Source organism: Sarcophilus harrisii, chromosome 2, assembly GCF_902635505.1.
Source record: "Sarcophilus harrisii chromosome 2, mSarHar1.11, whole genome shotgun sequence".
Taxonomy (NCBI): domain Eukaryota; kingdom Metazoa; phylum Chordata; class Mammalia; order Dasyuromorphia; family Dasyuridae; genus Sarcophilus; species Sarcophilus harrisii.
This window is the reverse complement of record NC_045427.1, coordinates 446377563-446399449: the sequence shown is the minus strand read 5'-3', so window position 1 is coordinate 446399449 and position 21887 is coordinate 446377563. Positions and strand designations below refer to the sequence as shown.

Sequence of the window (21887 nt, the reverse complement as noted above, 5' to 3'; positions counted from 1 at the left end):
TCCCTATTTGATGGGCATCCCTTTGATTTCTGGTTCTTAGCCTCTACAAAAAGAGCTGCTAAAAATATTTTTGTACAAATAGGCCCTTTTATCTTTTTTTCTTGGTTATCTTTGCAATATAGACCTAGCAGTGGCATTATAAAGGGGTATGCACAGTTTTATAGCCTTTTGGGCATAGTACCAAATTGCTCTCTATAATGGTTAGATCACTTCAGAACTGCACCAGTAGTTCCACCCTATTTCTTGACTTTTACATCTTTGCTGAAGTAGGGCTCTGCTTCCAGGGTGGAGGGTGCACTGACTATCCCAACCTTCAGGGATTTTTGTCAGTTATTTTCTTGAGTTATTCCAAAGTTGTGTATTTACTACTCTCCTGGTGTATTTTCTTCTGTGACCTACTATAAGCACTTTTCTTTGCCCTGGAACCATGTTAAGGGTTTTGCTCTACTGTGGCTGTAAGCTCTGGTGTGCTACTACTGCTCTTCATCCTAGAATGGTTTTTCAGGGTTTTGAGTTGGATCCAAATAGGGGTAAAACAACAGGCTCATGCTAGCAAAGGGATCCTTGCAATCAAGAACTCCAAAAGCAGCCACTATTGCTGCTGATTGAATCACTCTCAATTGTTTGCACTAGCGCAACCTGCACTGCACTATGCTCCACTCTCACCTTGGTGTGACAGATCTTTCCTGCCAACTTTCTAATATTGTACTGGAAAATTGTTTTATGTCAGCTTATTGTGGATTGTGTTGCTGCAGAATTTGATTTGGGGCATTATTTAAAGGTATCTGGAAGATTTTAGGGGAGAGGTCAGACAAGTTTCTGCCTTTTCTCTGCCAACTTGCATCTACCTTAGGAAAAGCTATTACTAATGTTTTATTTTTCACTCCTATCATTTTACAGTTAAGCAAATTGAGGCCCCATAAGGGAAAGGGACTTTTCCAGAGTTACACAGGTTGCAAATTGTGAAACTTAGATTAAAACCTAAGCCTGACTCTAAGTTTAATGCTGTTTCCACTACTATATATTGTTTCTAACTTCAGTTATAACAAAAAATGATAATTTATAGTTGTGTAGTATTTCGAGATTTATAAAATGCTTTTGTCATTAACATTATGAGAGTAAGTGGTATAACTTATTCTTCTCACTTTAAAACTTGTCCAGTGTCGCACAGATAGAAAATGTTGGAGTTAGGACTCAAACACTGTTCTCATTTCAGCACCAGTATTCTTTGCAACTAAAGCAAATATATCTAAAGAACTATCATGTGGGAGATGTATTAAACTCAATCTGCTTGTCTTTAGAGGGCAGTACTGGGGCCATTTGGCAGAAACTACAGAAAGACTGGTTTCAGTTCAGAATCTTTCTAAAAACCCTCAGAGCTGTGCAATAATGGCATGGACTGCCTTAGAAGTTAGTGAATTTCCCGTGACTTAGAAGATCTTTAGCTAAAGATGAATGTTTACTATGCTATCTCATAACTATGAGAAGCAGATAGTACCCAGGACTTAGATCAGAGTTGGGATCTGACCTCAGACAATCCCTGTGTGATTTTGGGCAAGTCTCAGTTTTAATTTCCTTGTTTATAAAATGGGGAGAACAATAGCAACTATTAACCATGGTTGTTGTGAGAATTTGGGCATTAACATATGCTTATAGTGTTTTGAAAATCTTTAAGAATTATGTAAATGCTTATGTAATTATTATTATACATGGAGTTTTTGCTCAAGTAGATATTTGGTTAGATGAACTCTGAAGTCCCTGATAACAGAGATTCTGTGATTTTTCTGTCCTTAGACACCATGACCACCATGGATGATAAACTGCTTGGGGAGAAGCTGCAATACTACTATAGCAGCAGTGAAGATGAAGATAGTGAGAGGGAAGACAAGAATAAAGACATGGCACTGGGTGATTCTGTTCCTGGAGAGACTGAAATATCCAGGGATGGTATCACAGTTAACACAGGTACTGGAAAACTCTATTGGACTCATCACTTTTGTGATATTCTGGCCCACACAAAATGATAAACATAAATTGTTTTTATAAGTACTAAGCTGTGAATGTGTGGATTATATTCCCAAATTTGGATAACAATAACTATTTTCATTATAATATTCATTATATTTTTTCATCATAAAAAGAGTAATGAAGACTTAATCTCAAGGTCTAATTTAATTTTCTTCTGACCAGTACTTTTTCTTCATTAACACATTGCCTTTTCTCCAGGAGGATAATCAAGGGTTCCAGTAGCCTTGTTGTCAGAAGACTACTTCTCTTATAAGTCATGAGATTCTATTATTTCTCTTCACCTCAGTTTCCTAGTCTGCAAATTGAAGTGATTGGATTAAATTCCAAGATCTCTTCCAGTAATTCACTTAGCTCTGTGGAATCATAAAAGATAGCCAAGACTGGGTTATCTAACATTATTAGTGGCTATGGTATCAGTCAGTACCATAAACAGTATACAAGTAAGCATCATTCAGATCCTCAACTTAAATATCCTAAATTAAAGTTCTGTATAGCAAGAAACAGTAATAGTTGAAAAGATGCTGGCGTCCTTGAAAGAAATAGGAAAGCTAGGGAGAAGGAAGAGTAGGTTTCAGGTAAAATGAAAATTTTAATTTTGGACATATTTAACATGCAATTGAATTTCAGTCAACAGACACTTAATAAATAGTTACTATGTGCCAGCTTCTGTGCACAGTATGACTTTGAGAGTATTAAAATGCACAATTCCTTAGAATAAGGATGGTCTCATGGTCTCAGGTTTTTTTTTTTTTTGGTTTTTTTTTTTTAATTTTGTGACCAAGTCCTTTGCTTGGAAGAAAGGAACTAACCTATTATTAAAGTTTATTCTTTGGAGTAACAGAATCCACAAACTTTCAGAGTGTAATCATTTTCCAGCTTTAAGATATCTTGAAAGGACTTCAGGAAAGGTCTGTCTCAATTAAGCAGAGCAAACATGTCCTGTCACAGTTGCAAGACAGTGAAGCCCAGCACAGGGAATCCTAACAAGAGGCTCTTAGTCATTGTACAGTAGCATTGGCTACTCTCTTCTGGTTCAAAAGGCCAGTGGATCAATAGATAACTGGGATTCCTCCAAGATAGCCACAGAAAAAAAATGGTGAACCCCCGAACCACAGAATAACAGGCGGGTCTTGACTAGGCCCACCCAGCACATTTATTTATTTATTTAATAGCTTTTATTTACAGGTTATATGTATGGGTAACTTTGCAGCATTGACAATTGACAAACCTCTTATTCCAATTTTTCCCCTCTTTCCCCCTACCTCCTCCCCCAGATGGCAGGATGACCAGTAGATGTTAAATATATTAAAATATAAATTAGATACAACAATAGTATACATGACTAAATCGTTATTTTGCTGTACAAAAGAATCAGACTCTGAAATATTGTACAGTTAGCCTATGAAGGAAATCAAAATGCAGGTGGGGAAAAATATAGGGATTGGGAATTCAATGTAATGTTTTTTAGTCATCTCCCAGAGTTCTTTCACTGGGCGTATCTGGTTCAGTTCATTACTGCTCCATTGGAAATGATATGGTTGATCTCTTTGCTGAGGATGGCCAAGTCCATCAGAATTGGTTACCATAGAGTATTGTTGTTGAAGTATATAATGATCTCTTGGCCCTGCTTGTTTCACTCAGCATCAGTTCATGTGAGTTTCTCTGGGCCTTTCTGAAATCATCCTGTTGGTCATTTCTTATAGAACAATAATATTCCATAATATTCATATACCACAATTTATTCAGCCATTCTCCAACTGATGGACATCCACTCAGTTTTCAATTTCTAGCCACTACAAACGGCTGCCACAAACATTCGTGCATATACAGGTCCCTTTCCCTTCTTTATGATCTCTTTGCCACCCATCACATTTAGTGAGAGACTTCTGTCCCCCTGCAAAAGAGACTTGGGACAGTCTTTCCTGTGTCTTAGTGCAGAGCTCAACTTATTAAAATGGGCAAAAAACCAAAAAGAGCTCTGACCATAGACATCTACTATGGAGATAGGAAAGATCAAAACACAAACTCTGAAGAGGACAGTAAAGGCAAAATAAAGGTGAAACTTTAAAGAAAAATATGAACTAGTCTCAAGCTCAAAAGGCTCTCTTGGAAGAGTTAAAAAAGAATCTCAAAAGAGATAGAAAAAAAATGGGCAAAAGAAAGTTATCTAGGAGAATTATGAAAATTTTGGGGAAAAAAACAGCAGCTTAGAAAAGGACACATAGAAATTGACTGAAGAAAACAACTCCTTAAAGAACAAATATGTCAAAATGGAAAAAAATTCTGAAGAAAATAATTTTTTTAACTCATTAAAATTTAGAATTGGTGAAATGGAAAAAGAAAATTTTTTTTCTTTCTTTTTTTTGGGGGGGGCTGAGGCAACTAGGGTTAAGTGACTTGCCCAGGGTCACACAGTCCGAACGTGTTAACTGTCTGAGATCAGATTTGAACTCAGGTCCTCCTGACTTCAGGGTTGGTGTTCTATCTACTGTGCCACCTAGCTACCCCAAGAAAATGTCTTAAAATACAGAATTGGTGAACTGGAAAAAAAAATCCACTGAACAAAACAGTTCCTTTAAAAGTACAATTGGCTAAATGCAAAAGGCGGTAAAAAAGTTAAGTGAAGAAAATCACTAAAAATGAGTATTGTACAAATGAAAGTGAATGACTTAATGAGACATCAAGAATCAGTGAAAGAAACCTCTCCCCCCACCAGAAAAAAGAAAGAAAGAAAGAAAAAATTGAAGAACACGTAAAATGCCTCATTGGAAAAACAACAGACCTGGAAAATAGATCCAGGGGAAACGATCTAAGAATTATTGGACTTTACCTGAAAGCCATGATGAAAAAAAGATCCTGGACAATATCTTTCAAGAATGAAGAAATCATCCTGTAAAACTGCCCTCACTCATGTCCTAGAATCAGAGGGCAAAATAGTCACTGAAAGAATATACCAATCATTTCCTGAAAGAGACCTCAAAATGAAAACTGCAAGGAATATTGTAGTTAAATTCCAGAATTTTCAGAATAAGGAAAAAAATACTGTAAGCACACAAATGAAACAATACAAATATTGAGGAGCCACAATCAGGATTATTCAGTACCTAATAGCTTCCATATTAAGGTATTGGAGGGCCTGAAATTTGATATTCTAGAAGACAAAGAAGCTTGAACTGTACAGTTAAGAATCAACAAACTAGCAAAATTAAGCATTGTCTTTCAGGGGAAAAGATGGACATTCAATGAAATAGGGGAGATTTTCAATCATTTCTGATGAAAAGAGCAGAGCTGAAGAGAAAATTTGATCTTCAAATACAAGACTCAAGAGAAGCATAAAAAGAGAAACAGGAAAGAGGAAAAAAGCATATATTTTTCTTTTTGGGGGGGGGGGCGCTGAGGCATTTGTGGTTAAGTGACTTGCCCAGGGTCACACAGCTAGGAAGTGTTAAGTGTATGAGGCCACATTTGAACTCCTGACTTCAGGACTGGTGCTGTATCTACTGTGCCACCTAACTGCCTCCAAAAGTACATTTTTTAAAGGTTAAAATGTTTATATTCCCTCCATGGGAAGATAATGCTTATAATTCTTGAGAACTGTATCTTTGTCAGGGCTTTTAGAAACTTTATCCTTAGAAGGTGTAGGTTTAAATTAATTTTAATGTGATGACATAAACTAGGGGTGGAAAAAGGATTATACTGGGAGAAGAGGAAAGGAGAGATGAAATGAGGTGAATTGTATCACATGAAGAAGCCCAGAAGATCTATTACAGTTGAGGGGAAAAAAGGAGGAGTGGATAAGCATTGTTTGAACCTTAATCTCATGAGATTTAGCTTAAAGAGGGAATAATATACGTACTTGGTTTGGTAAAGAAATTTGCTTCACCCTATAGGGAAGTAGGAAGGCAAAGGGGAAAAGAAAAGGAGAAATCTAATAGAAGGGAGGGCAAAAGTAAAAGAGGAGAAAAGGATGAGAAAAGGGGAGGCTGAAAAAGAGAAGGGCAAATCAAGGAAAGTGGTGGTCAGAAGCAAAACATTAATGAGGAGGGAAAGGGTGAAAGGAGAGAGAAAAGTATAACCTGGGAAAAACAGGATAGGAAATAGAGAATTAATAGTCTTAACTGTGAATGTGAGTGGGAATGAACTCTACCATAAAATGGAAGCAGATAGTAGAATAAATTAAAAGCCAGAATCTTACAAAATGTTGTTTACAAGAAACACATTTGAAGAGTAAAGGGTAAAAGTCTGGAGCAAAATCTATTATGCTTCAGCTGAAGTTAAAAAAACAAACAAACCCGGGATAGAAATCCTGATCTCAGATCAAGCGAAAACAAAAATAGATCTAACTAAAAGATATTAGAAAGGAAACTGCATCTTGTTAAAGGATACCATAAATAATGAAATTATATCAATACTAAACATATGTACACCAAGTGGCATAGCATCCAAATTGTTAGAGAATAAGTTAAGTGAGTTGCAAGAAGAAATAGCAAAGTTATATACTGTGGGGAATTTCAACCTCTCTTAGAACTAGATAAATCTAAGCACTAAATAAACAAGAAAAAAGTTAAGGAGGTAAATAGAATTTCAGAAAAGTTAGGTATGATCGACTTTTGGAGAAAATTGAATGGGGATAGAAAGGAAATATACCTTTTTCTATATGACACCTACACAGTAATTGATCAAATCAAATAAAAACTTCACAGTCAAATGCAGAAAGGCAGAAATAGTGAATGCTTTCTCTTCAGATCATGATGCAATAAAAATTACATGATGCAAAAAAAAAAAAAAGACCATGGAAAAATGGAGCAAAAATTTATTGGAAATTAAATAACCTAATCCTAAAGAGTAAATGAACCAGACAACAAATCATAGAAATAATAATTTCACCCCAGAGAATGACAAAAATGAAACAACATATCAAAACTTACGGAATGCAGCCAGAACGGTTCTTAGGAGAAATTTTAATTCTCTAGATGCTTACATAAATAAAATAGAGAAAGAGAAGATCACTAAATTGGGCATGCAACTAAAAAATCTAGAAAAAAAACAAATTAAAAATCCTCAAATATCAAATTAGAAATTCTGAAAATCAAAGGAGAGATTGATAAAATTGAAAGATAACTTTTGAACTAATAACCAAAAACTAAGAGCTGGTTTTATGAAACAAACAAGAAAATAGATAAATCTTTGGTTAATTTGATTAGAAAAAGGAAAGAAGAAAACCAAATTACCAGTATTATAAATGAAAAAGTGTTGTTTCCTGCTTTCTAGAGTCCCCAAGTTGGGGTGACAAAACATACCATTGCTTTCTAGAGCCCCCACACTGGGGTGATTAAAATATCCTAGTGGAGAAGTGATGAGGTGGGCCTCTTGAAGATGGTGGAAATATGGAGTCTGATTATTTCAAGGACTTTCCCCTTTTTTATTATGTAACAAAAACAACATTGCACACGTGGGACCACATAAACAATTTGCTATTCTATGTAGTTTTCCACCTGATATCACTCTGCTCCAATCTCAACACAGGTTGTTACCTCCCTCTGACTTCTCAGTAAGGCCATCTCAGAGTATGAGAAAGAAAATGGATCAAATATTGAATAGGGTGAGGCAAGAGAGTGAGGAATTAAAACTGTGAGTCTGAGGGACTGGGAGGATGGTGGTGCTATCATCCAGTTGGGCAGAAGAGGAAGGATTTTGGAGTTACAATAATGAGTTCAACTTTGGACATTTTGAGTTGAAGATATCTACAGGATATTCAGTTTGAGATGTCTAATAGACGGATGGAGATTTGAAAGTAGATGTGAAGAGAGTTTCAGGTAGAATAAATAGATTCAAGAATCATGTGTATAGAGTTGAATATGTCCAATTTTTCTTATTTAATATATCTTATCCTCTACACCCACTTCTCTCTTTATTTAATATATCTTATCCTCTGCACCCACTTCTCTCGTTATGTAATATGTCCTTTGGATTTATTGGATGAGATCATCAGCTTCAAGAGATTCAATTCACTTCATGTGATAAGAATTGAGAAAGGCTATTAGAGTTTTGTAGATTTTAGGGAAGCAGCTAGTATAGAGGGAATAATTGAACATTAGTGACAGAGAGAAATCTGCTGTAGAAGATGGGATGGAATAGGAATGCTTGGGCATGAAAAAGGATTAGCTTTGGCAAAAAGAGCCACACAGAAAAGTGAGACAGATGAAGCAAGAAATAGTGGCAGAAGTCATTTGAGTGTCATGAGTTAATAAGGAGAAAATAAAGGAACTTGGTAAATATCTTCAGTTTTTTCAGTGAAATACTAGGCAAAGTTCTGAGCTGAGAGGGTGAAGAGCAGAGACACAGAGGAGATTTGGTGTAAAATAAAAAGGTTTGGAAAAGCTGCTGTGGTAAGTGGTAAGTATCTATCTGTTATTCTGTCTGTCTGTCTATCTATCTGTCTATAAAGCATATGCATAGGTAATTTTCTCAACATTTATCCTTGCAAAACCTTTTTTTCAAATTTTCCCTTCCTTCCCCCCACTCCCTACATTAGCTGGCAGGTAGTCTAATGCATGTTAAATCCAAATATATGTATACATATTTATACAGTTATCTTGTTGCACAAGAAAAATACGATGAAGAAGGAAGGAAAAGAAAAACTGAGAAAGAAAACAAAATGCAAGCAAATAACAGAGTTAGAATGCTATGTTTTGTTCCACATTCTATTCCCATGGTTCTCTCTCTGGGTGTAGATGGCTCTCTTTATCACTAAATAATCACTAAATCACTAAGTGGGAGAGCAAGATCTTTAGTAGCATAAGGGGGAAAGTGACTTGGGAGAAATGGTCAGTATAGAGAAGAAATGGGTCACCAAGGGGTCAAAATGTGAAGGGGAAGAATATTCAGTATGGGGTGATGGAAAGAATTGGGGATGAGGGATTAGAGATATAATGCAGTCTTGCTATTACTGTGTACAATGTATTCCTGGTTCTGCTTGTTTTGCTCAGCATCAGTTTCAATTATTTTTCTAGACCTTTCTAAAATCAGCTTTTTTTTAATAGAACAATTTTTTATAGAACAATATTCAGTTACTTTCACATACCATAACTTATTCAGCTGTTCACCAGTTGATGGCCATCTTATTCAATTTCCAATTCTTTGCCACCACAAAAAGAGCTGTTGCAAACATTTTTGCTAATATGGATCCTTTCCCCTCCTTTTTGATTTTCATAATGATACCAGGTTGTGGTAAAGATCTCATTCTACTTATTTATTTATTTATGTATTCATTCATTCATTCCTTTATTTGTTTATTTGTTCATTTATTTATTTATAAAACTTTTTATTTACAAAACATATGCATGGGTAATTTTTCAACATGATCCTTGCAAAACTTTCTGTTCCAAATTTTTCCCTTCTTCCCCCCACCCTCTCCTAGTTGGCAGGTAGTCCAATACATGTTAAATATGTTAAAATATATGTTGAATCCAATATATGAATACATATTTATACAGTTATCTTGCTGCACAAGAAAAATCAGATCTAGAAAGAAAAAAACTTAAGAAGGAAAACAAAATGCAAACAAACATCAACAGAAAGCATGAAAATAGTATGTTGTGGTCCACTCAGTTTCCATGGTTCTCTCTTTAGGTATAGATGGCTTTTTTCATCACTGAACAATTGGAACTGGTTTGAATCATCTCATTTTTGAAGAGAGCCATGTCCATCAGAATTGATCTTCGTATAGTCTTGTTGTTGCCATGTATAATGATCTCCTGGTTCTGCTCATTTCACTTGGCATCAATTTATGCAAGTCTCTCCAGACCTCTCTGAAATTGTCCTGTTGGTTGTTTCTTACAAAATTGTGAAGACCGCATATTTTAAAATCAGCCGGAGTCAGGAATTTAGGTTAGGGGAAAATCGTCAGTCTTTATTCTCAGTGAAGAAATATCGGAGGTGGAAGAGAATGGGCAATAGCAATGTGTGCAGCTGAGTCAAGAAGCTAGCTAGACCAGCAGCCACACGACCAGCAACTAGGAATATGGAACCCAAGGCCAATCTCTCCCAGCTTCTCTTCCTGTCCCTCTGTCTCCACCCAAAAATCGTCATTTCCTATATAACACATCAGGACTTGCACAGAGAGTGGGGAGGGACCATTCTTTATCCAATCATGTATATTAATAGCGTATAGCCCAATTACTATTTAGCCTCACATGCTTGGGACATCAGTGCATCAACTCAAGCTTCAGCCCATTACACAGAATAATATTCCATAACATTCATATACCATAATTTATTGAGCCATTCTCCAATTGATGAGCATCCACTCAGTTTCCAGTTTCTAAACACTACAAAGAAGGTTGCCACAAAGATTTTTGCACATATGGGTCCCTTTCCCTCCTTTAAGATCTCTTTGGGATATAATCCCAGTAGAAACACTGCTGGGGCAAAAGGTATGCACAATTTGATAACCCTTGTAGCATAGTTTCAAATTGCTCTCTAGAATGGTTGGATTTGTTTCACAATTCCACCAACAATGTATCACTCTCAGTTTTCTCACATCCCCTCCAACATTTGTCGTCCAACTTTATCCAACTTTATCATCTTTTCCATTATCTTAGCCAATCTGACAGGTGTGTAGTGGTATCTCAGAGTTGTCTTAATTTGCATTTTAAAGGCCTCATTTCTAAAATATATAGAGAATTGACTCAAATTTTAACAATATAAGCCATTCTCCAATTGATAAGATAAGATTGATAAGATAAGAACAATTGATAAGATAAGAACAGACAGTTTTCGGATGAAGAAATTAAAACTATTTCTAATCATATGAAAAAATGTTCTAAATAACTATTGATTAGAGAAATGCCAATTAAGACATCTCTGAGGTACCACTTCATACCCTAGATTGGCTAAGATGACAGGAAAAGATAATGATAAATGTAGGAAGAGATTTAGGAAAATTGGGATACTAGTGCATGGTTGGTGGAGTTATGAAATGATCCAATCATTATGGAGAGCAATTGGGAACTATGTTCAAAGGGCTATAAAACTTTAATTTAAAAAAAAAAATTTAAACCCTTTAATCTAGCAGTGTCTCTACTGTGTCTATATCCTAGAGAGAGTAATAAAAGAAGGAAAAGGACCCACATGTACAAAAATATTTGTAGTAGGTCTTTTTGTAATGACAAGGAACTGGAAATTAAGTAGATTCCCATCAATTGGGGAATGGCTAAATAAATTATGGTAGATTCATACATTGAATTGAATACATTAATGGAATATTGTTCTATAAGAAATGATGAGCAAGCTGATTTCAGAAAAGCCTGGTAATAAATGAACTGATGTTAAGTGAAGTGAACAGAACCAAGAGAACATTGTGCAAAGCAATAAGAAAATTATGTGATGATCAGCTGTGATGGATTTGGCTCTCTTCAACAGTGAGGTGATTCAAGGCAATTCTGATAGACTTGGATTGGGAAATATCATCCATATCTAGAGAGAGAACTATGGAGACTGAATGTGAATCAAAGCATACTGTTTTCATGTTGTTTGTTTGCTGGCTTGAATGGTTTTTTTTTTCTTATGGTTTTTTCCTTTTGATCTGCTTTTTCTTTTACAACGTGACAGATTTGGAAATGCTGTTAAAATAATTTAACCTGTATTTGTATATTGCTTGCTGCCTTGGGGTGGGGGGAGGTAAGGGAAGGAGGGAGAAAAATTTCAAACACCAAATTTTACAAAAATGAATGTCAAAAATTATATTTACATTTATTTGGAAAAATATTATTGAAAAAGGATTTGAGAAATTAATGAGAAGTGAGGAAATAGAGACAATGAATGTAAACAGCCTTTTCTGGGAGTTTGGCAATGAAGAGAAGAGAGATATAGGATAAATTCTTGTGGGGTTGACTTAACTGAAAGTTTTTTGTGTTTGCATTTTTTAAGAATGGAATATATCTTGGCAGGTGGAAAATCAGCCAGTGGTTAAGGAAAGATTGAAATTTAGGTGGAAATTGTTTGAAGGGATGAGCTCTTAGAGGAGACAGAAGGGAATATGATCAAGAGCACAAGAAGACAGGTTGGAATTGACTAGGATAAGGGCTCCCTCTTTTGAGGTTACAGCAAAGAACAGAATGGAGGTTGACATTGACAGGACTGAAGTGTAGGATTGAGTAGAATAGGGATAGTCTCAGGTTTTGGTTTTTTTTTAATTTTTTGAATTATGATACCAAGTCTTTTGCTTAGAGAAAAGAGGCTAACCTAAATATAGGTCATATACACAATAATCTATAATATCTCACAATGATTTTGCGAACTAGTAGTGTAAGCATGATTTTCTCTTATTTATAGATGAGGACATGGAATATAATGTAACATCTGGGAAGGGACCTTTGAAAACATGTGGTTTGTTCTTCTCATTTGAACTGACAGCTATAGAAATGAAATGATTTGCTTAAGATCACATCATCAATAAGTGGCACAATTGATTTTAAACCATTTCTCTTGACTTCAACCCCTTTTTGTCTCAGATAATTCTTTCTGAGCCAACACACTTGTTCTATTCTATCACAGTCACTAATGATTTTTACTTTTACTATGGTATCTTTTGCCATTAGGTCCAAAAGGTGTCATCAATGACTGGCGCAGATTTAAGCAACTGGAAACTGAACAGAGAGAAGAACAGTGTCGAGAAATGGAAAGGCTTATCAAGAAGTTATCTATGACTTGTAGGTCTCATTTGGATGAAGAGGATGACAAACAGAAACAGAAAGAACTGCAAGATAAAATCAATGGGAAGGTAACTTTGACACAAGCATTTTTTTTTTTTTTTTTTTTCTTTTTTTTTTTGGTTATCTGTTCAAAATCTTTTTTTTTTTTTTTAAATTTTAATAGCTTTTTATTTACAAGTTATATGCATGGGTAATTTTACAGCATTGACAATTGCCAAACCTTTTGTTCCAACTTTTCCCCTCCTTCTCCCCACTCCTTCCCCTAGATGGCAGGATGACCAATACATGACACAAGCATTTTCAAGGAATACTAAAAGAGATACTAAATAATAAGGGAGAATGCACATTTATTTAAATAATAAGGGATAATGCACATTTATTAAATGCTGTTTATCTCTTTTGAGCTTCATAATTCTTTGAGGGGTATTCTCAGCACTTATATTTTACAGGAAGCTGATATACCTTTTAGAAAAGTGGGAGGGGAAAGGGGACAAGGGAAGGGATAGTCTAAATAGAAGGGAAACTGGAAATAGTAGAAGAAAAGTATTAGGAAAGGGGAAGGATCTCTAAAGGGAAAGGAGTCCTTGAGACAAGTAGTGCTTATAAGTAAAATACTGGGGAGGAGGGAAAGGGGAAAAGGAAAGAGGAAAATATAATTTAGGGTAAATAAGATGTCAGGAAATACAGAATTAGTAGTTTTAAGCATAAATGTGAATGGAGTGAACTTTCCCATAAAGCGTAAGTAGATAACAGACTGCATTAAAAGCCAGAATCCTACAATATGTTGTTTGCAAGAAACACATTTAAAACAGAGTGATATCTACAGAGTAAAGGTAAAAGGCTGGAGCAGAATCTGTTATGCTTCAAGCGAAGTAAAAAAAGCAGGGATTGCCATACTGATCTCAGAGCAAGCAAAAGCAAAAATTTATCTAATTAAAAGAGATAAGGAAGAAAACTAAATCTCGATAAAGGGTACCATAGATATGAAGCAATATCAATACTAAACATATATGCACCAAGTGGTATAGCTTGGAAATTCCTAAAAGAGAAGTTAAGAGAGCTGCAAGAAGAAATAGACAGCAAAACTATAATAGTGGGAGATCTCAATCCTGTTCTCTCAGAATTAGATAAATCAAACCACAAAATAAATAAGAAAGAAGTTAAGGAGGTAAAGAGAATACTAGAAAAGTTAGGTATCATAGATCTTTGGAGAAAATTGAATGGAGACAGAAAGGACATTTTCTTCTCAGCAATTTCATGGGGCCTTTACAAAAATTGACCATGTATTAGGACATAAAGACCTCAAAATCAAATGCAGCAAGGCAGAAATAGTAAGTACATTTTTTTCAGATCATGATGCAATAAAAATTGCATTCAATAAAAGGCCAGGGGAAAATAGACCAAAAAGTAATTGGAAACTAAAAAATTTCATCCTAAAGAATGAATGAGTGAAACAGCAAATCATAGACATAGTTAATAATTTCACCCAAGAGAATGACAGTAATGAGACCACGTACCAAAATTTGTGGAATGCAGCCAAAGCAGTAATAAGGGGAAATTTTATATCTCTAGAGGCTTACTTGCATAAAATAGAAAAAGAGAAGAACAATGAATTGGGCTTGCAACTAAAAAAGCTAGAAAAAAGAAAAAATTAAAACCTCCCAATCAAATACCAAACTTGAAATTCTAAAAATAAAAGAAGATATCAATAAAATTGAAACAAAAAAACTATTGAATTAATAAATAAAACTAAGATTTGGTTTTATGAAAAAACCAACAAAGTAGATAGACCTTTGATTAGAAAAAGGAAAAGTCAAATTGTTAGACTCAAAAATGAAAAGGGAGAACTATCCACCAATGAAGAAGAAATTAGAGCAATAATTAGGCGTTACTTTGCCCAACTTTATGCCAATAAATTTGACAAACTAAGTGAAATAATGGAATACCTGCAAAAATATAGATTACCCAAATCAACAGAAGAGGAAATAAATTACTTAAACAGTTTCATTTTAGAAAAAAAATTAGAACAAGCTATTAATCAACTCCTTAAGAAAAAATCCCCAGGACTAGATAGATTTACTTATGAATTCTATCAAACATTTAAAAAATAATTAATTTCAATATTATATAAAGTATTTGACAAAATAGGGAATGAAAAACTAGCAAATTCCTATTATGACACAGACATGGTACTGATACCCGAACCAAGAAAATTATAGACCAGTTTCCCTAATGAATATTGATGCAAAAATCTTAACCAAAATATTAGTAAAGAGATTATAGAAAGTCATCCCCAGGATAATATACCATGACCAAATAGGATTTATATCAGGAATGCAGGGCTGGCTCAATATTAGGAAAACTATTAGCATAATTGAGTATATCCAGAACCAAATTAACAAAAATCATACGATCATCTCAGTAGATGCACAAAAAGCATTTTATAAAATCCAACATCCATTCCTATTAAAAAACACTAGAGAGTATAGAAATAAATGGACTTTTCCTTAAAATAGTCAGTAGCATCTATTTAAAAGCATCAGCAAGCATCATATGTAATGGGGATAAACTGGAACCATTCCCAATAAAATCAGGGGTGAAACAAGGTTTCTCACTATCATGATTATTGTTCAATATTTTGTATTAGAAATACTAGCTTTGGCAATAAGAGAAGAAAAAGAGATTAAAGGAATTAGAGTAGGTAATGAGGTAACCAAATGATCACTCTTTGCAGATGATATGATGATATACTTAGAGAATTCTAGAGAATCAATTAAAAAACTATTAGAAATAATCCGCAACTTTAGCAAAGTTGCAGGATACAACATAAATCATCAACATCTTAATACATCACTAAAAAAACCCCAATAGCAAAAGATACAAAGAGAAATTCCATTTTATTTAGCTGTTGATAGTATAAAATATTTGGGAATCTATCTGCCAAGGGAAAGTCAGGATCTATATGAGCAAAACTACAAAACACTTTCCATACAAATAAAGTCAGATCTAAGCAATTGGAAAAATATCAAGTGCTCTTGGATAGGTTGAGCAAATATAATAAAGATGACAATTCTACCTAAACTTATCTAATTATTTAGTGCTATACCAATCAAACTCCCAAGAAACTATTTTACTAACCTAGAAAAAATAACTAAATTCCTCTGGAAGAACAAAAGGTCAAAAATTTCAAGGGAATTAATGAAAAAAAAAAAAGCAAATAGCTGTACCAAATCTAAAACTTTCATAAAGCGGTGGTGCTCAAAACCATTTGGTATTGCCTAAGAAATAGAGTAGTCGATCAGTGGAATGGTTTAGGCTCACAGGACAAAATAGTCAATGACTATAGTAATTTAGTGTTTGACAAATCCAAAGACCCCGGCTTTTGGGATAAGAATTCACTATTTGACAAAAATTGTTGGGAAAATTGGAAACTAATATGGCAGAAACTAGGCATTGACCCACACTTAACACCGTATACCAAGATAAGGTTGAAATGGCTTCATGATCTAGACATAAAGAATGATAGTATAAACAAATTAGAAGAACATAGTAGTTTACCTATCAGATCTGTGGAGGAGGAAGGAATTTATGACCAAAGAACTAGAAATCATTATTGATCGCAAAATTAATAATTTTGATTATGTTAAGTTAAAAAGTTTTTGTACAAACAAAACTAATGCAGACAAGATTAGAAGGAAAGCAATAAACTGGGAAAGCATTTTTACATTCAAAGGTTCTGATAAAGGCCTGATTTCTAAAATATATCAAGAATTGACTCAAATTTATAAGAATTCAAGCCATTCTCCAATTAATAAATGGTCAAAGTATATGAACAGACAATTTTCAGATGAAGAAAATGAAACTATTTCTAGTCACATGACAAGGTTTTCCAAATCACAATTAATCAGAGAAATGCAAACAAAGACAACTCTCAGGTATCACTATATACCTCTCAGATTGGGTAAGATGACAGGAAAAGATAATGTTGAATGTTGGACGGGATGTGGGAAAACTGGGACACTAATACATTGTTAGTGGAACTCTGAAGGAATCCAGCCATTCTGGAGAGCAGTTGGGGCCTATGCTCAAAAAGTTGTAATGTGTAGGCTAGCTTTCTGGAGAATCTCAGTACCAGTCCGAGTCCTTGGTCTTAGTGGAGGAGGCAGGAGAGCCACCAATATGGTCAAAGATAGAATGTCTCATTTCCAGTCCTTCTCAAACCTTATATATCTTAGTACAATTACATCATGCTGAATAAGGTGAACTAGAGAACCATTACATCACCATACTAAGTACTAAGTATATATGAACTAGAAAACCATCATCTCATCAATTCCACTGAGTTAATACTTTGATTCAAGTATAGTTCTCCAGATTTTTGGCCCTCTATAAAAAGTTATCAAACTGTGCATACCTTTTGATCCAGCAGTGTTTCCCCTGGGCTTACATCCCAAAGAAATCTTAAAGGAGGGAAAGGGATCCACATGTACAAAAATGTTTGTGGCAGCTCTTTTTGTAATGGCTAGAAACTGGAAACTGAGTGGATGGCCATCAGTTGGAGAATGGCTGAATAAATTATTGTATATGAATGTTATAGAGGAGTATTGTTCTGTAAGAAATGACCACCAGGATGATTTCATAGAGGGCCTGGAGAGACTTACATGAACTGATGCCAAGTGAAATGAGCAGAACCAGGAGATCATTATACACAGCAACAATAAGATTATACAATGATCAATTCTGATGGACGTGGCTCTCTTCAACAATGAAATGATTCAAACCAGTTCCAGTTGTTCATTGATGAAGAGAGCTATCTACACTCAGAGAGAGGATTGTGGGAACTGAATGTGGTTCACAACATAGCATTTCCCCTTTTTTGTTGTTGCTTGCATGTATTTTATTTTGCTTCCTTTTTTAAAAAACATTTGATTTGATTCTTCTTGTGCAGTTCAATAATTGTATAAATATGTATGCATATATTGAATTTAACATATATTTCTGCCATGTTTTACATATATTGGAGTACTTGCCATCTAGGGGAAGACATGGGGGAAGGGAGGGAAAATTGAAAAAAAAAAAAAAGAAACTGATACAAACAGTGGGCAAGTGACTTGCTCAGGATCACACAGCTAATAAGTATCTTGGTCTGAATTTGAACTCATGGCTTTTTGACTCCAGACCTAGTGCTTTCTCTCTACTGAGCCACCTGGGAATAACAATAAAATGTTACTCTATTTGTTGTAGAGAATGGTGAGAATGAGTTTGGGGTGATTTTTTTGGGGGGGTGATAATTTTTGTACAGTTTCTACTACCAGTTTTATTTAAAGCCAAAAAGTTTAATACCTGAAAATGCCCTAGCCGTGGGTGTGTGTGTGTGTGTGTGTGTGTGTGTACATGAGAGTAACTGTATGGCTTTGGGCAAGTCATTTCTCTTGAACCTTTATTTTCTTCTTTATAAAAGGGAATAATAATTGTACTACTCATTTCATAGATCTTTTGTAAGAGGACTCCTGGGCACTTGGGTTTTCCAGTGATTTTCTCTTGGTACAGTGTAATGGGTTAAGGCTTGAGTTGATGCATTGAGGTCCCAAGCACGTGAGGCTAAATAGTAATTGGACTATACTCTATTAATATACATGCTTAAAGAATGGCCCCCGCCCACTCTCTGTGCAAGTCCTGATGTGTTGTATAGGAAATGACGATTTTGATGGGTGGAGGGAGAGAGACAGGAAGAGAAGCTGGGAGAGATTGGGTCTGGGTTCTATGCTCATAGCTGCTGGTCGTGTGGCTGCTGATCTAGCTGGCTTCTTGACTCAGCTGCACACATTGCTATTGCCCATTCTCTTCCACCTCCGATCTTTCTTCACTGAGAATAAAGATTGACAATTTTCCCCTAACTTGAATTCCTGACTCCGGCTGATTTTAAAATACACGATCTTCACAGTACAATGCATAGAAAACCAGGTCCAGAGAGTAAAAAAAAAATAAAAAAAACCCGAATTCAGCTTGGTCTTATTGCAAACTTTTATGGTGTGAAGAAAATACTAATGATGTTGATGATGAGAGTGATGATGATATAGTGGTGGTGATTGTTGTGGTAGGTGATGTGGGTATTCTCCTTTCATCTCTACAAACCCCAGCCCTTTCACATCTCATCTATTGCAATTTTTGACTTTGTTATGTTGTGAATAGTAGAAGTAGTTCATACTTTGACTTGGTTGCTTTTTGTGATGATCCCATTCTCCTTTTTTGATCACATGTATGGTTACTTGGTAGTGCACGGCTGAGACTGGGGTGGACAGAGTTTTGGACTTGGAGTCAGGAAGACCCAAATTCAAATCTTATTTTAGACAGTATCTGGATGATTTAAGATAAAACATTTAACCTCTGCTTACCTCAGTTTCCCCATCTGTACAGTGAAGGAGGTTAATTCTGGCCTTTAAGTTCCCTTTTATCTCTCTTGATCCTGTGTCATGATTAATGTCTCAAAGTCCTCTTATAGTCATTTTTGTCTTTAATGATACCTATCACATCCTTTCCAGCATAGATTGTTCTTCCATAAAGAAATATGACATCATTATTTTAACCACTTAATGACCCTTTTTTCTTCTCAAACAATGGCACATGTTTTCTCCATTTCATGTGATTCCATTGTCACTAGGCATGAAAACTCCCATGTACTGAATACTACCAAAATGAGCATTATTTTTATTATAAATTAATGCTTCAATTAAAATTTTATTGGTTCCACAGAAAAATATTAAGCAAAACAACATTATGGGAAACATTTGGTTACAAAGGAAGCCTTCCACGTAAAAGTCGCAGAAAAGGGGATCAAAAATATTGCTGAGCTGGTCTGATCTTAGATGACTGCCTGATCCTGTGTTAGCAGGTTGGAGATATTAGGGAATGTGATTGTTTTGTTCTCATCATTTGGGGCATCATTAGTTGACTTATACCTATTTTTAAAGTCATTAATAACTTAATATTTCTTGAGTTGCCAAGAGGACTTAAATTGAAGGTCACAAACTGCTCAGTACTTTGAGAACAGGAAAGAGAATATTGAGGAACGTAGAGAATACAGAAAAAAGACTGAAGTTTGAATAGTCCCCTGGTGTCTGTGGTGGTCTGCTGGTGACCATAGGAAGGTTAGACCTATAACATAGAAGCTCTACATGTTTTACCAGCCTGAAAAAGCTTCATATATGGGCCAGTGATTACATTTGAATCTTACCTTGAGAGTAGTCTCAAAAAGTGAAGAGAGAATCATACCCAAAGGGTTGCAAACTAGGTGACAATTTTTGTGTTCTTGAAAACCATCTGTCTCAGCGCACATTTCAAATTCTCACAGCTTGGAAGTGAAGAAGAGTTTGTGAGCAAGAATGTGACTTTGAGGCCTTCAGTGATTCTTGGTACCTTTGTGCTTTGTGTGTGAGACCAAGATGTTCTTTGAATTGTTGACCAGTATAGATAATACTTGCATGTAATTTGTGGGATGCTTATTGCTGCACTCTATTTATCATCCTCTCAATCCTATTGCAGATGACTCTGAAGGAATATGGCATGATGAAAGAGGAGCAGGACGATGAAGAGTTTTTACAGCAATACAGAAAGCAGCGAATGGATGAAATGAGGCAACAGCTGCATAGCGGGCACCACCAGTTCAGGCAAGTCTTTGAGATCACCAGTGGGGAAGCATTTTTGGACACAGTTGATAAAGAACAAAAAAGCACACTCATCGTGATTCACATTTATGAAGATGATATCCCTGGGGCAGAAGCAATGAATGGCTGCATGATCTGCCTTGCTGCTGAGTACACCTCTGTCAAATTCTGCAGAGTGAAGAGCTCCCTCATTGGAGCCAGTTCCCGCTTTACCAATAATGCTCTTCCTGCATTGCTGATTTATAAGGGAGGAGAATTAATTGGTAATTTTGTCCGAGTCACTGATCAGCTTGGAGAAGATTTCTTTGCTGTGGACCTGGAAGCATTTTTACAAGAGTGTGGTTTGCTCCCAGAAAAAGAAATGGTATTGCTGTCATCAATCCATAACCCAACTTCTGGTTTCAGTGAGGATAGTGATCTGGAAATAGATTGAAGTATTAGGGAAAGGGACTAGTAGTATAGGGGTGAATAAGTACAAATAGGAGACTTGTTTTCTGAGGCACATGTCTATATGTTTATTTTTGTTCCTTGTGTCCTTTGGCTTTTTGTCTCTTCTTTGTAAACTCCTTTATTATATGTAAAATTAAATGTTCTTAACATTTCTTAGATTAAATCAATAAAGTGTTGAATCATTGAGTGTCTCACAGAATTGTCTTCAAAGTTGTATAAACAGGAAATAATTTATTTGCCTCAAGATCTCTTACATATTATCTTTGTTGTCATTACTAATCAATATTTACTTAGCATTCACATGGTATTATTCTGGAAACTGTCTTTAGATGATCCCAGCAGTCCCTTCTAGCTCTAAAACTCAAAGATTCTATAATTAGAATTTTGTTGATTTTATAAATGTTGCAATTACTTAAGTAGACATTATGCATATTCTTGGTCAGAGGCTTAGCCCTAGTAGGTATCACATTCTTTCTAAGTCCCATTACCCTGTCAATTTGTTGTTAAAATATTCCAGATGTCATGTATGGGCAAAATTCTGATTATATTAATGAGGAAGTGGCCTTTGCTACTCGCAATGACATTTTGTGGTTGCATTAAATCTTGAATTAAATTTGGTTGGGGATGACATCTGCCCTGCCCTAAAGTAGTCACTCTGCTTTGAAATTAGATTTGAGACTGAGATAAAAAATTTATCCTTGAAGAAACTAGTAAGCCATTTTAGTGATTGTGTTCCTTAGACACTCCTTACAGTCTTGATTCCTTAAGTACTATTTTTAATGGCTTTTTAAGGTTTGTAAAATGTCTTCCTTACAAGTATCCCCAAAGAAAAAACAGTACAATAATTATTATGCCCACTTTACAAATGAGAAAACAGAAAACTGAAGCTCTGAAAGATTTTGTCTTTAGTCTCAAAAAAATAAGCATTTTTTGAACACGTAGAGTGGGTAGGAATGCTTTGTTTAAGAAGACACAAAGTTCAGATATGATTTAGTTCTGACATGGTGATTACAGGCTTACAAGGTGTTTT

General features: G+C 35.3%; 1 protein-coding gene across 8 annotated transcripts in view; it reads left to right on the top strand.

Annotated features, from left to right (window-relative positions):
* Positions 1-21041, top strand: part of PDCL (phosducin like) — a 34263-nt gene extending 13222 nt beyond the window's left edge. For all 8 annotated transcript variants that reach the window (XM_012553703.3, XM_012553705.3, XM_012553708.3 and 5 more), the window contains 3 exons: positions 1795-1965; positions 12630-12811; positions 20286-21041. In XM_012553703.3, the coding sequence (XP_012409157.1) occupies positions 1795-1965; positions 12630-12811; positions 20286-20840 (908 nt within the window). In that variant the 3' untranslated portion in view covers positions 20841-21041. The remainder of the gene's footprint in view (positions 1-1794; positions 1966-12629; positions 12812-20285) is intronic.
* The last annotated feature ends 846 nt before the right edge of the window (positions 21042-21887 follow it).